General features: G+C 34.7%; 2 protein-coding genes across 2 annotated transcripts; one reads left to right on the plus strand and one right to left on the minus strand.

The window, feature by feature from the left end:
• Window positions 1–1,997: 1,997 nt before the first annotated feature.
• On the minus strand, window positions 1,998–3,597 carry LOC144545244 (protein C2-DOMAIN ABA-RELATED 4-like). Its single transcript, XM_078293835.1, has 3 exons — window positions 3,343–3,597; window positions 3,014–3,109; window positions 1,998–2,483 (listed from the first exon to the last, which is right to left on the minus strand). Exons 1-3 carry the CDS (start codon window positions 3,451–3,453, stop codon window positions 2,196–2,198), a joined length of 495 nt encoding a protein of 164 aa, XP_078149961.1. The 5' UTR covers window positions 3,454–3,597; the 3' UTR covers window positions 1,998–2,195.
• A 1,308-nt stretch (window positions 3,598–4,905) lies between these two features.
• MYB80 (myb domain protein 103) lies at window positions 4,906–6,115 on the plus strand. Its single transcript, XM_078293571.1, has 3 exons — window positions 4,906–5,038; window positions 5,135–5,264; window positions 5,356–6,115. Exons 1-3 carry the CDS (start codon window positions 4,906–4,908, stop codon window positions 6,113–6,115), a joined length of 1,023 nt encoding a protein of 340 aa, XP_078149697.1.
• The last annotated feature ends 6,929 nt before the right edge of the window (window positions 6,116–13,044 follow it).

Raw genomic sequence — 13,044 nt, forward strand, 5'->3', positions numbered from 1 at the left:
ATTACTCTTTCTATAATTGGATAAAGCAAATATAAAAAAAATAAGAAAATGTGCAGACACTTTATTTGATATATATATATATATATATATATATATATATGAAGAGGGTTCAAATGCCTCCATTTTTTAAAATTTAATAACTCAAAATTTAAAACTTAAAAGTCAAAATAAAACCATTGAATACATACATCATTTTATCTATACACGTGTAAAAAATTATGACATTTCAATTTTATTTTGGTTGTCATCAAGAGCTTGTAAAAACGTACAAATGTGGATAATTTATAGACGTTGATTTTTCAAATGATTGATTCACATAAAAATAAAATCAAAATGTAATTATTTTTTTATGAACACAAAAAATAAATCACATCTAACGGTTTTATTTTGACATTTATGATTTAAATTTTGATTTATTAACACTTTTAAAAATAGAGGCATGGTGGAGACACAAAAAATGAAGGCATTTGAACCGCCCCCCCCCCCCCCCCCCCCCCCCCCCCCCCCCTCTCTCTATATATATGTGTGTGTGTGTGGGGGGGGGGGGGGGGGGGGGGGGGGGGGGGTGGGGTACAACACTAGTAACTCAAACATCCCCTTAACTAGTTAATGATTTAATTTTCTTTTCCTACGTGTGAGAGTCATACTTTTCAGAAACAGTGTCTACTGATTATAATAAGTAATTATGACGAAAATCAAACTTACTTAGACTCGGACTCGGACTAGGTACAAGTTAATTGTTCTTCAATCTTCTTGAATAGTTAAACACAAGTCAAGAATGGAGTCCCACGGATCCCACTAGTTCATCATTTCCTATGATGATTAATTGTAATATTAAATTATGTTGTGTTTTATACGAGACTTTATTATGTTATTATTTTTTAAATTGACTATTTATAATTTTCTATGTCATTTTAATTATGTTAGAGTTTACAAAAATTAAAATTTCTAAGTTCGTTATATGTGGTGTTAGTTTCTATATTGGACTTTTAGTTTTTCTATATATGTTGTTTATTATGTGATGGATGTCTTATAAGAAGAAATAGCATGTCATATTTTTCTTTAGATTGAGCTTTTGATAATATATGAAATGTTTTTCTTATCTTCTCTCTTGTGATTTCTCTCTTCTTTGTCTAAATTCTCCTCTTAAATTATTCAATATCTCACTAAACCAAACAAGAGCTGTACACGCAGAATGAAGTTGTCAGCAAATTATCATGATGGTTCATTTTTGTTTAATTTTGGAAACTTCTAATATATTTTTAAAACTTCAATGGGGGAAGGTTGATATTACAATATTAGTACATTACTAGCTTAATTGTTTCAATTTCTTCCATTTTTAATACAAATAAAATACCAAATGCTCAGCAAACTTTGGGCCGTTTAATGGTGAGAAAGATCATGTGGTGCATCATCTATTACTATTAGAGAGGAACTATCTTTTGATCTTGCCAAAAAGGTGGTATGGTACATCATATTCAACAACTTCACCAATTTTTTTTTTCTTTCCAACAAATAAACAAATGACCACCTCTAGTTTTGAAAAATATACAAGGAGCTCAAAAGGAAAGAAAAACTTGACAAAAAGAAAAAGAAGAAGTCAAATACCATTAAATACAAGGACCCAAATTATAGAAGGCTTCACAATTCATCACGGGCATGGATCGGAAGCATTGAACTTCATCAACCGAATGGTCAGTCCCTTGGCTCACATGAATTGAGAGTAGCGAGTGTGTGGTTAATCTGATAATCTTTATACTTATAGAGAAAATGATATCGAACAAATTTAATCGCTTTATTTTAATATTTGAGATTTAAATTATGAAAAAGTTAAAAAATGAAAGTATAATGGAAGTACATGAATCTCATTTGCAACCTTTCTCGTTGAAGAAAGATAAAAGAGTTGTTCAGTATGAATTTCTTTGAGATAAATAGGCAAATATATGTACAGAGTCTATCTTATAATCAGAAGGGAATCAAATGAATATGTATATACTTCCTCCAAAATATAGTAGATAACTTGTTGAACTTTTCTCTTCAAAATACACAAGTAAATGTTTTATAATTCATGGTGCCGAGACCGTTTTGGTGTCAGGTCTCCGAGCCCGAGCACACGATGAGTTACATCAATCTTTTAAAATAATAACAATTATTATATCCAGAGATGAAATATTGAAAATATTTATGTTGTCATGTTAAAGCTCGATGCCGGGGATGTTGACCCAGTGAAGCTGGAGCTCAACTTCACCGGTCTCGACATTCTTGAGGCGAAGGATCATTTCTTGAACAATGTGGCCGTCTTTCCAAGTGATGTTGCTCTCATCGGCCAGACAGTTTTGTCGGCACGGATGCAATGTTCTCACCACTATGCCGTTTGGCAACCCTGCCAGGTCCATCTTCACCGCTTCCACGAAAGGCGCTACGTCAAACTCTGCGTATCCCATGATGTCGTCCCGACTAAACCTGTCCTTGTCATACACTTCCTACAACAAGTTCATTTCAACTTGATTTCCTAATTAATGAACGAAACAACATGAGCGAGGCTATGTTACTATGCAGAGCGTGGATTGGTTTGTACTATGGATTAATATTTTTTATTTCAAAGTTCAAATAGTAGATTTGAACTATTCAATATGATCTATATATGAAAATGTACTTGCAAACTAAATTTTACATTTTTTTTGTTTAGTTTTTTTATTTTTACTACTTTTTATTAGATTGGTAAATAATACCACTTTTGAATGGTCTCTAATGTTAAGAGCAAGTGATTTTTTACATATTTAAAAACATAAAAATAAAAAGTTGTGCAAATTGTAATATTTGATGTACAAGTACATTTTTGTACGGAGATCATGTTGAACGGTTTATATTGACGGTTTGGAGATTGAAAACAGAGATATTGGTCCAATATACGAACCAATCCACGCTATGCATAGTACCATAGCCTCACACACAAAAAGAGAATCTTTCTTTTTAGACAACTTTGAGATAGTTTAGGGGGGTATGTGTGTACCAGTTTGACTGGTAAGGAGGGATTAGTAATGGGGAGAGTCAAGTCTTCCTGCCACACTGGATTTACATTCTTCCACTTGACGCTGGTCTTAAATTTCTGCAATCAAAATTCAAAATTCAAAACCTTGTAGCAAGTTAAAAACACCTTGATTCATAGTACAAACTATTTTTCTTTTCTTGTCTCTAAAATATCAAATATCTGATTGTTTGCCATGTAACAATGTGCCTATTATATTGCTAATGGATCTAATTTCATTTGATTGTTACAATGCACATCAAAAAAGAGAAAAAATATTTTGAATAACCCAAATTGAGCATGAAATTAATTACCTGTTTACCCAAACGAAGAACGACATAAGGATCGCTGCTTGTTGTATCCCGGCATGCGAGATTAATGCCACGCACCACACGGACCTTGAGCAATCCCATCAAATTCTCCATTTAATAATCTCTTCTATTTACCTCCAATTAGTTTTTAAATTTATGATATGGCGTCGACAAACGAAGACGATTAAAAATAAACAAAAAGAACAACAAAAGGAATAGAAAAAAGGGAGAAATATGGTTGCCTCTATCTATGTACCTCCCCTTCTCTTCTCCTCCTTTTGATTTGTTTCTGTTGGCATGGTGGGGCCAACCATGCAGTGTTATAGGTGATGGTTCGACTGTTTCTCGCTACGCTACATTAAGATGTGCCTAAAAATAGGCATTTGAGCCAGGAAAAATGTCAACTTTGAAATTTATTCCACTGAATTAACACAATTTGAAGAGTAAAAATCAATATCTAACCATTCATAGATAACCTATTATATATGTACCTGGTTTTGCCAATAGAACTAACTAAAATGTGTTTTATTAAAACGGTAAATACCCATTTATTCAGAAAAAAATGAAAGTTCTTAAATCTTGAAAGACAAAGTTCTACTGTTATTACCAATAACTTTTAATAACAACTAAAAGCCCAAGGGGCCCAAAATAATATTTAACAACTACAAGCCCAAGAGGCCCAAAAAAGTATTAACAGGGACCTACTTTGGACCTATGTATAGATAGTATAATCTCCACTAGAAGTTTGAAATGTGGGTGTAGAGGATCAGAGCTACTATTTTTGTTTGGAGATTCTAAGTTAGATAAATGATTTAAAGAGTACCTATACTTTCAGTAGAACATTTTTTTATTACTTAAATTTAAGAAAACCCCCTTTTGTGCTAACAATGCTAAATAATTTTTGTGCTAGTTGATATGGCTTCAAATGAATATTTCAAATCGTTGAAATCGATCTACTTTCTTAGTTATATATATGTTTAATTACATACAAATTTTTTGAAGTAATTTAGTATAAAAATCAAGTGGTAAGACAAATGATGAAAATAAATACATTAAAATTAACTTATATATATATATATATATTGTAGCATGAAATGAACTTTAAAAAATGTAAATCAACATGCCACAAGAAAAAGAATATATACATACTGTTTATTAATTATCAGCCATTCCAAACAAAGAGAAAAACAATGCACTTAATTAGGTACTCAATTTCGAATGAAATACCCATAAAAAGAGAAATGAGGGGGGGGGGGGGGGGGGGGGGGGGGGGGGGGGGGTTGACCAGGCAAAATGTGGGTGTGCTAACTAACCCTAGAATCATGCACACAGCAAGCGTTGAATTCTTTATACAAATCATGCAGCTTACCCCTCCTATGCACCCACACACACACGACCCTCCAACCCTCAAACCCTATATATACACACACACGAACGACATTTTTAATATATACATATACATCATCAAATATATATCACCTATATTAAAAAGAAGGTACACAACCGTACCAGTGAGAGAGAGATAGATAGATATATATATATATACACACACACACACACACTTCCATGGGGAGGATACCATGTTGTGAGAAAGAGAGTGTGAAGAGAGGACAATGGACTCCAGAGGAAGATAACAAGCTCGCTTCTTACATCGCACAACACGGCACCAAAAATTGGCGACTCATACCGAAAAATGCCGGTAATAATTTCATTTTATATTTTTTTGCTTAACATTGTTTTATAAGGTTATTTTGGAAATTGACATGGACATATATGCATGTATATATAATGGCAGGTTTGCAAAGATGCGGGAAGAGTTGCCGGTTACGATGGACCAACTACCTCCGTCCCGACCTCAAGCATGGGGAGTTCGCTGAGGCCGAAGAGCAAATCATCGTCAAACTCCATTCAGTTGTTGGAAACCGGTACCATATTATATATCTTTTCCTGGTTTTTCATTTTGTGTTTATTTTTGAGACATTCTAATTACTATATATTTTGTAAATTTTACTGTAGGTGGTCTTTGATTGCGGCACAGTTGCCGGGACGAACTGACAATGATGTCAAGAATCACTGGAATACAAAGCTCAAGAAAAAGTTGTCCGGGATGGGCATTGACCCGGTGACCCACAAACCGTTCTCTCACCTCATGGCAGAAATCGCCACCACATTGGCCCCACCGCAAGTGGCCCACTTGGCCGAAGCAGCTCTTGGTTGCTTCAAAGATGAGATGCTTCATCTCCTCACTAAAAAGCGCATTGATTTCTCTCCACCGTCGGGCTCGTCAACTCAACACATGATCATGGATCCAGCCGTACAAAATTTTATCCCTTCCGATGATAACAACGATCGGACAATCCAACGGATAAAACTCGGGCTTTCTCGGGCCATAATGCAAGATCCAAACAACGGTTCCGATAAATCTTGGGATGTCATGATGAGTTCCGGCTTAGCTGATCATCAGGTTGACGGGTTTGCCGGTACAATGGGCCGCACGTATCAGGCGGTAGTTGATGAGTTCCAGTACGATGTTCCGAATTACGGGAATGAAGGTGAAGGTTCTGGATGGAGTCCTAGCATGTGCACTGCCGGAAGCACGTGTAATGAGGTGCCAGGTGAACAGTTGCCCGGCCAACTTCACGAGAATGGAGACGAAGACGAAGGTGACGAGGAGGAGATTGCAAAGGATGCGAGGAAAGGCGACGAAATGTTGTTCGGATCGGAATGCATGCTTTGGGATTTGCCTGATGATCTCACTAGGATCCCTATTGTTTGAGAGATCAAAAGGAGTGATCAAAGAAATGAAGAAAGTAGAATAATGCTTATTTGAATTTGTGTAACCATTTATTTGTAGGATATTTTTAGTTTAGTTTTTAGAGATGAACTACTTGAGTTCTCTTTAATTCATCTCATTTTTATTGCATCTTGACATATTAATTGGGTATACATTAATTAAACTCAGGTATTTTGCAGTTAAATTCCAAAAAAAAAGTGTGGTCTCAACTTCTTTTTTTTTTTTTTTTTTTTTGCACAAATTGTTTTATGTCAATTAATTTTAAGAATCTATAATTTGAAATTTTCGAAATTTGAAGACCGTATATTGCAATATCCTAAATTCACTACAGCAAAACGGATTTTCTGCGACCGGTATCAGCGACCGGCGTCAATACCGGTAGCAGAAAATCTATTTTTTCCAAAAAAATTAAAAATTCATCTGAAATCAGGCGACGAATAGTATCAGCGACCGGTATCAGCAACCGGCGTCAATACCGGTCGCTGAAAGTTTTTTTTTTTTTTTTTTTTTGGGCGCTGCTGGCGGCTACTGAAAAAATAAAGCGCGCCTCTGCCAAAACCCTCCGCCAAAATCAAAAGCGCGCCTCCGCCACCCCTCTCCTCCCGCGTGCCACCCTCTCCTCCCGTTCCACCACTCTCCTCCCGTGCCACCACTCTCTTCCCGCACCACCCCTCTCTTCGATCGCCGTTGCCACCTGTGCGCGAAGGAGGAAAAGAACCAGACGCCTAGCCGCCTACTGCCTCGCCGTTGCCACCTGCTGTTCGCCTCGCCTCGCTTGTGCATCTATGCTCGCGGATGAGAAGACCCCTAGCCGCCATAGCAACTGGATTGGGCAGTTTCCTGTTTCTTTAAGTTCATTAATTGCTATTATTAGGTTGTTGTTTATTAGCAACTGAACCCTATCTTGATGATATCTGAACTTGGGTAAAATGGTGCTATTTATTATTGTATTTTAGGCAGCCATGCAAAAATTCACGGAGAAAATTGTCTCTATGATGAAATCGGAAGGTTTATTTGAATGGCAAGGTGGTCCCATTATCCTATCCCAGGTACAATTTTTCAAACCACATGGAGAATTTTGTTTTCTTCTCAAGAAATAACTCACTTTGACAATTGAATATTAATTAAAGCGGCATTCTTTTTGATAAATTCCTGGTAGATTGAAAATGAATATGGTCCGATGGAGTCAGTTATGGGATCAGGTGCCAAGTCATACGCAAACTGGGTTGCTAAAATGGCAGTTGGTTTAAACACAGGCGTGCCGTGGATCATGTGCAAGCAAGATGATGCCCCTGATCCAGTGGTATGAATAATTCAGAATTATTTCCTTGGCACTTCCTTTTTTTTTTATAATTAACATGGGTTCAGGCAAGCAAACATTTGGCCTCATAATTGCAAGGAAATAGATAATTCCTGACAAACTTTATTCAATGTTGACCATTTAACCGTATATAAGATTGTCTGTTTGAAATTTTGTGAAGATTGTCATATTTGGTTGTAGTGTTTCTCAAATTGGAATCCACTTATTCATGTACATGGATAAAAGCTTTCGTGGGGTGTAGGCATTTCACTTTCATTCCTTTAGAGGTACTTCTTTTCACTTTCATTCCAAAAGTACAAGCCAACTATGTGGACTGAAGCCTGGACTGGATGGTACTTCTTTTCTCTCTTTAGCTCTTTTTATTGATAGAGAATTTAATTTCATCCAGTTTAGGCTCAAATTTTGATCAATTTGGATTTTTTTGCTATTTTTAATGAATTTTTGAAGTTCAGTCTTTAAAATGAGAAAAAACAGCAAAAATGACAGCACTGTTCCCAGTTAGGCTACTGTTTGGTATAGCTAGGAAGCCCTAAAATTTATGAAACTTTACCAGCACATAGAACACCATGCCAAAAGACATGACGTATGTTTAAATACAAACCCTAAAAACAGAAAATACATAAAAAAAACATAAAAGACCCTAAAAACTCTAAAATTATAAAGAAATGTCCAAAAGTCCATGAAGGAAGACTCAGATCACGAGTCTGAGCCCGCATGGGCGAAACAAATCTATGATTCGTATTCGTTTCGGATCCGGTTTTGGACTGTGGAGTTCCTGTCAAAATTTCAACCCGATCCGACGGACGGATCAAAAGTTACGCCCCTTTTCGTGAAGCATGCGCAGGACCATATTGCATCAATCGGCTTATCGTTTGAAGCTGAAATTTCTCGCAATAAGTCCTCCTTGATTGGTACCCTTTATTAATTGGTGTTACTATCATTTGCATTTGTTAGATTCATGGCCGATCATCATGCTCGGAGAGAACTCAATGTGTGTATATGTATGTCATGATTTTTTATTTATGTTATATGATACCATGTTGTATGGCAATATTGAATTGTTGTACGATATTTGATATTAAATTCAAATCAAGCTATTATGTATGTTATGATTATTTGATATTATATTCGAATTGAGCTATTATTTGATATTATTATTTGATCGATGTGAATGTGGAATTATATGTCATTTGTTGTCTTATTTATGTTATTTGATGTAATGTTGTATGTTGAAATGTCATGGAGAAATGTAAATAACAAAATATACAAAAAAAAATGTTGATATAAGTATCAGCGACCGGTATTTAGGTATCAGAGACCGGTTTCATCGGTCTCAGATACCTTTTCATGACGTCAGTAAAAAACAGCTATAGCTCAGCGACCGGATGACGTCATTCAGCGACCGGTGACGTCATTAAGATTTTTTGTACAAGGGCTATAGCTCAGCGACCGGATGACGTCATTCAGCGACCGGTGACGTCATCAGGAGGGTATCTGCGACAATGCTTTCAGCGACCGTTTTTCACTTTCTGCGACCGGTTTGACTTTCTGCGACCGGCGCCTATACTTTCTGCGATCGGAAAACCGGTCGCAGAAAGTGGGATTTGCTGTAGTGATTGAGAAATAAAGCAATTCAAAATTTCTTAAATAAATATTTAGAAATTTAGAAAATTGTTTTTGTTAGAATTTTTTAAATATACAAAAGAGAACATAAACAAAGTTTCGGTGGGGTATTAAGAAAATTCTTTTTTTATTCGCAAAACTGTGAGAAACTTTTTTTTTGTACAGGAAATATATATATAAAGAATTACTAACTTAGCAATATTGATATTATTTCTTAATTATTCGTTCTTCATTCTAATAAAATAGTTTATAAAGTTGGTAACAAGAAATCCTGTATATATGAGGAATAAACCGCAATGTACTAAAGTTCAAAAACTTGATATTCTTGAAATCCAAATTTCAAAACCCGGAAGTTCAACATTTCTAACTCCAAATTTCAGAATTTCAAATCAAAATATTGGTATAATATTTTTTGTTAATTTTAATTCTGAAATTTAAAACATTCATTTAAAAGCTCCACTATATATCAATCTCTCACTTGACTAGAGCATAGGAGAAACGCTAAACATGTCAAATAAATAGTCATCCCATGGCTATCAAGTACTTGCGGGTCACAAAACATAAAATACATGTAGTGCATGCCTAGCTGTATGGTTTATATATATATGTACAAAGTTTGGTTCACCATGGTTCTCTTCATTCTTTCCATCAAAGAAAGTCTGGAGATATCCGTTTCGATCGGCCACTCTGAATTATCGGATTTCGTGTTGATATATATATTATGACCTCACAAATAACTTTTTACATGCAATTCACGTGTGCAACAGCTAGATTTGGTATGAGTTGAAGTAAGAACCACCTATCTTGTCTCTATCTTGACTTTCCACTATTATGGCCTCAACTAGGCCAGTCTTTATTTGCTTGTCATGGTATAATATATGCAGTTGATTCTTTTGTTCTTTTAAATGTAACTGATTCGAACCTGAAGAAGAGAAATTCAACAAAGAAACATTAACATAAAGTATATAAAATGTATTATATCTCTTAAGCATGACAATATATATGCTTCAAAGATAAACTGTGCTATTAAGCTGCATTAATTCTTTATGATTATGCCATGTTGTATTTGAATCATGTAATGCTGCTAATTGTTACACAAAAATGTGTGAAAGGTCAAATATAGCAGGGTCCCATAATACTAGGTTTAACATAAAGATCATTAATTGGTTGTATTCTGAAAGCATCAAGTATTAAGACACCTTACTGGATTTGCTATTTGACAGTTCAGTGCATGCAAATGTGTGTCAGTACAAGTAACTATATATATATATATATATGGGGTAAGGCTAAGGTGCTATGGGTTGCATAGAGGGCTACGGTGCTACGGCTCAATATTCAAGTTTTCAAAATCCAAACGGTCGATCCGAACCATTCATCTTGTTCTCCATATTAATATGTGTTTGGAGACCAAATTTTATATTTTTTGAAAATTTTTTACTAATTTTTTAGATAGGTAGAAAATCAAATATCTGAATGGTGCAGAACTTTTAGATCAACTGATTTTCTATCTATCTAAAAAAATAGTAAAATTTTTTCAAAAAATGTAAAATTTGGTTTCCAAACACATACTAATATGGAGAACAAGATGAACGGTTTGGATTGATCGTTTAGATTTTGAAAACTCAAATATTGAGCCGTAACACCGTAGCCCTCTATGCAACCCATAGCACCTTAGCCTTACCCATATATATGTATTATGATATGAGGAGGGATCCAATTACACCCTTTTTTGGTGACACTGAATTACACTCTATATTTTCAAAGTTAAAACAGTCAATCCAAACCGTTCAACATGATGGATATATTAAAATATGCTTGCAGATCAAAATTTACATTTTTTTTTAAAATTTTTACTATTTATTAAGATGGGTACAAAAATTCAATGGTCTGAATATAGCGATTTTGTTAAATACTTAATAAATAGTAAAAAAATTCCAAAAATATAAAATTTGATCTGCAAGCATATTTTAATATATCCATTATGTTGAACAGTTTGGATCGACTATTTGAACTTTAAAAACTTCAAAAATCGAGAGTGTAATTCGTTGTCACCAAAAAAGGTGTAATTAGATCCCTCCTCTTATGATATTATCAAAGCCTGAGATTGAATTGCTGAGAAGAGATGTTTGACGAAAGAATATTTTAGATGTCATGTTGTGGCTATAAAAGTAACTCTACAATCGCTGAACTTAAAGGGGATCATACAGACACGAAACCCATCAGACTCAAATTTGAGTATGATAAGTTTCGTGTCTGCCTTTGCTTTAGTATCCGTGCACATGAATATTGAAACGGACACACATAGAGATTAAAGTGGTGTGCACGGATCATAAAGCGGATTGGACATACACGAAATCCATCGAACTCAAATTTGAGTCCGATGGACGTTTAACCTAAATTATTCTTGACCACAATACACATTAAATACCGGATGAAAGAGTGGCGATCGGAAGAAGCATAAAGCCCCTCGCTCCCTCCATGGAAGAAGAAGAGTTCGATAGAGGCACGAAAACTCTCTTCGTGTAGTCATGGGTCGATGTGATCGCAACATTGGAGCCTCCAATCAGAACAACAAACCCTACAAAAACCCTAGGTGATTCAGTAGAAGACCACATTCATGGCTTTTCCAGTGCATCTTTAGCTGCCAAAAATTATTTAGTTAGTTTTGGAAGAAGAAAGACTTTGTAGTTCTAGTGGAGGATTAACTACTGAAAAGTCAATATCTTGAGAGATGAAAAGTCAATGTCAATGTGATAGAGAGATGGGGGTAGACCTGTTTCACAATTTGTGTTTCTCTTTTCTTTTTGTCTTTTTGTTCTTTTTTTTTACTTTTGCATTTTACCCTTGTAAATTCTATTATTTTCTATCCAGTTGTTATGGGACAAAGTCAACTAATAGAAACTTTTTCTTTTCTTAGAATTCCTGCAACTGAATGATACTTGAATAGAGTTCCTAAGAATTTCACAAAAATATAATTTGAAGAATATAAAAAATACAAAATACTGACCAATATTTTTTTGCACAAATTAATTAGGTGCTATGTCAATAAATTAAAGAATATAAAAAATGCAAAATTTGAAATTTAAAGCTCATATATTCCAATATACTAAATTCAGAAATAAAGCAGCTGATGAAAATGTCTTACATTGACATATAGAACATTTAAAATTATTTTATTAAAACTTTTGAAAATATAAAAAAGAGAACACAAACAAAAGTTTCTGTCGGCAATTAAACAACCTGTATTTGCAAAAAAAAAAAAAATAAGAAAAATTTTCCAAATTTGTACAGAAAATTCCATAACTCTGTCATTTTGAAATATAAATAATTGTCATATTTCAAACTAATAAAAAATAAAGAATTACTAAACTACCAATTAGTATTATTTCTTAATTTTTCATTCTTCATTCTTCATTTTAATGAATTAGTTTATATAGTCCGAATTCCATAACAAACAAAATTTGTAAATTGGGAAGAAGGTTTTAAAAGGTAGTAAAAGGCCCAGGGCATAGGCAGCTCTACAATTTATTGGGCTTGGAGAAACTTTTATTGGGCTTTCCAATCCAATCCCAACCCAAAATAATTTGAGTTTTTGGAGCTGTAATTAGAGTGGTAAAAATGTGACGTGCCGTCCCGTGACTAACACGTCACAATTTTGTTCTCGTGTTGTGTTGTGACTAAATGTCAAGGGATGGTTATGGCACTCGAATAGTCACACTAAGTAAGTCATGCCGTGACTAAACATGATTCACGTGACTCGCGTGCGTGACTCATGTGATCATTTGATCATAATTTATATTAATTTATTTAAGATTCACCATTTAGTCAAGATCTAACGGTCCTAATTATACGTGACCACGTGCTGTATTATGTCGTAACTAAATCTTTCGCGTGACGTGTCGTGACTAGTTTTTAAAAGATAATAACAGCACGCGAATAATCATAATACGTGATATGCAAATCACTG

Source organism: Carex rostrata, chromosome 27, assembly GCF_964058835.1.
Source record: "Carex rostrata chromosome 27, lpCarRost1.2, whole genome shotgun sequence".
Classification (NCBI taxonomy): domain Eukaryota; kingdom Viridiplantae; phylum Streptophyta; class Magnoliopsida; order Poales; family Cyperaceae; genus Carex; species Carex rostrata.

Bases quoted from the DNA above. Each gene is read 5' to 3' on its own strand.
- MYB80 (XM_078293571.1), top strand. From the start codon at position 4,906: ATGGGGAGGATACCATGTTGTGAGAAAGAGAGTGTGAAGAGAGGACAA. The intron at 5,039-5,134 runs GTAATAATTTCA...ATATAATGGCAG, and splicing joins ACTCATACCGAAAAATGCCG to GTTTGCAAAGATGCGGGAAG. The intron at 5,265-5,355 runs GTACCATATTAT...ATTTTACTGTAG, and splicing joins CATTCAGTTGTTGGAAACCG to GTGGTCTTTGATTGCGGCAC.
- LOC144545244 (XM_078293835.1), bottom strand. From the start codon at position 3,453: ATGGAGAATTTGATGGGATTGCTCAAGGTCCGTGTGGTGCGTGGCATT. The intron at 3,110-3,342 runs GTAATTAATTTC...TTTTGATTGCAG, and splicing joins TTCTTCGTTTGGGTAAACAG to AAATTTAAGACCAGCGTCAA. The intron at 2,484-3,013 runs GTACACACATAC...AACTTGTTGTAG, and splicing joins CCTCCTTACCAGTCAAACTG to GAAGTGTATGACAAGGACAG.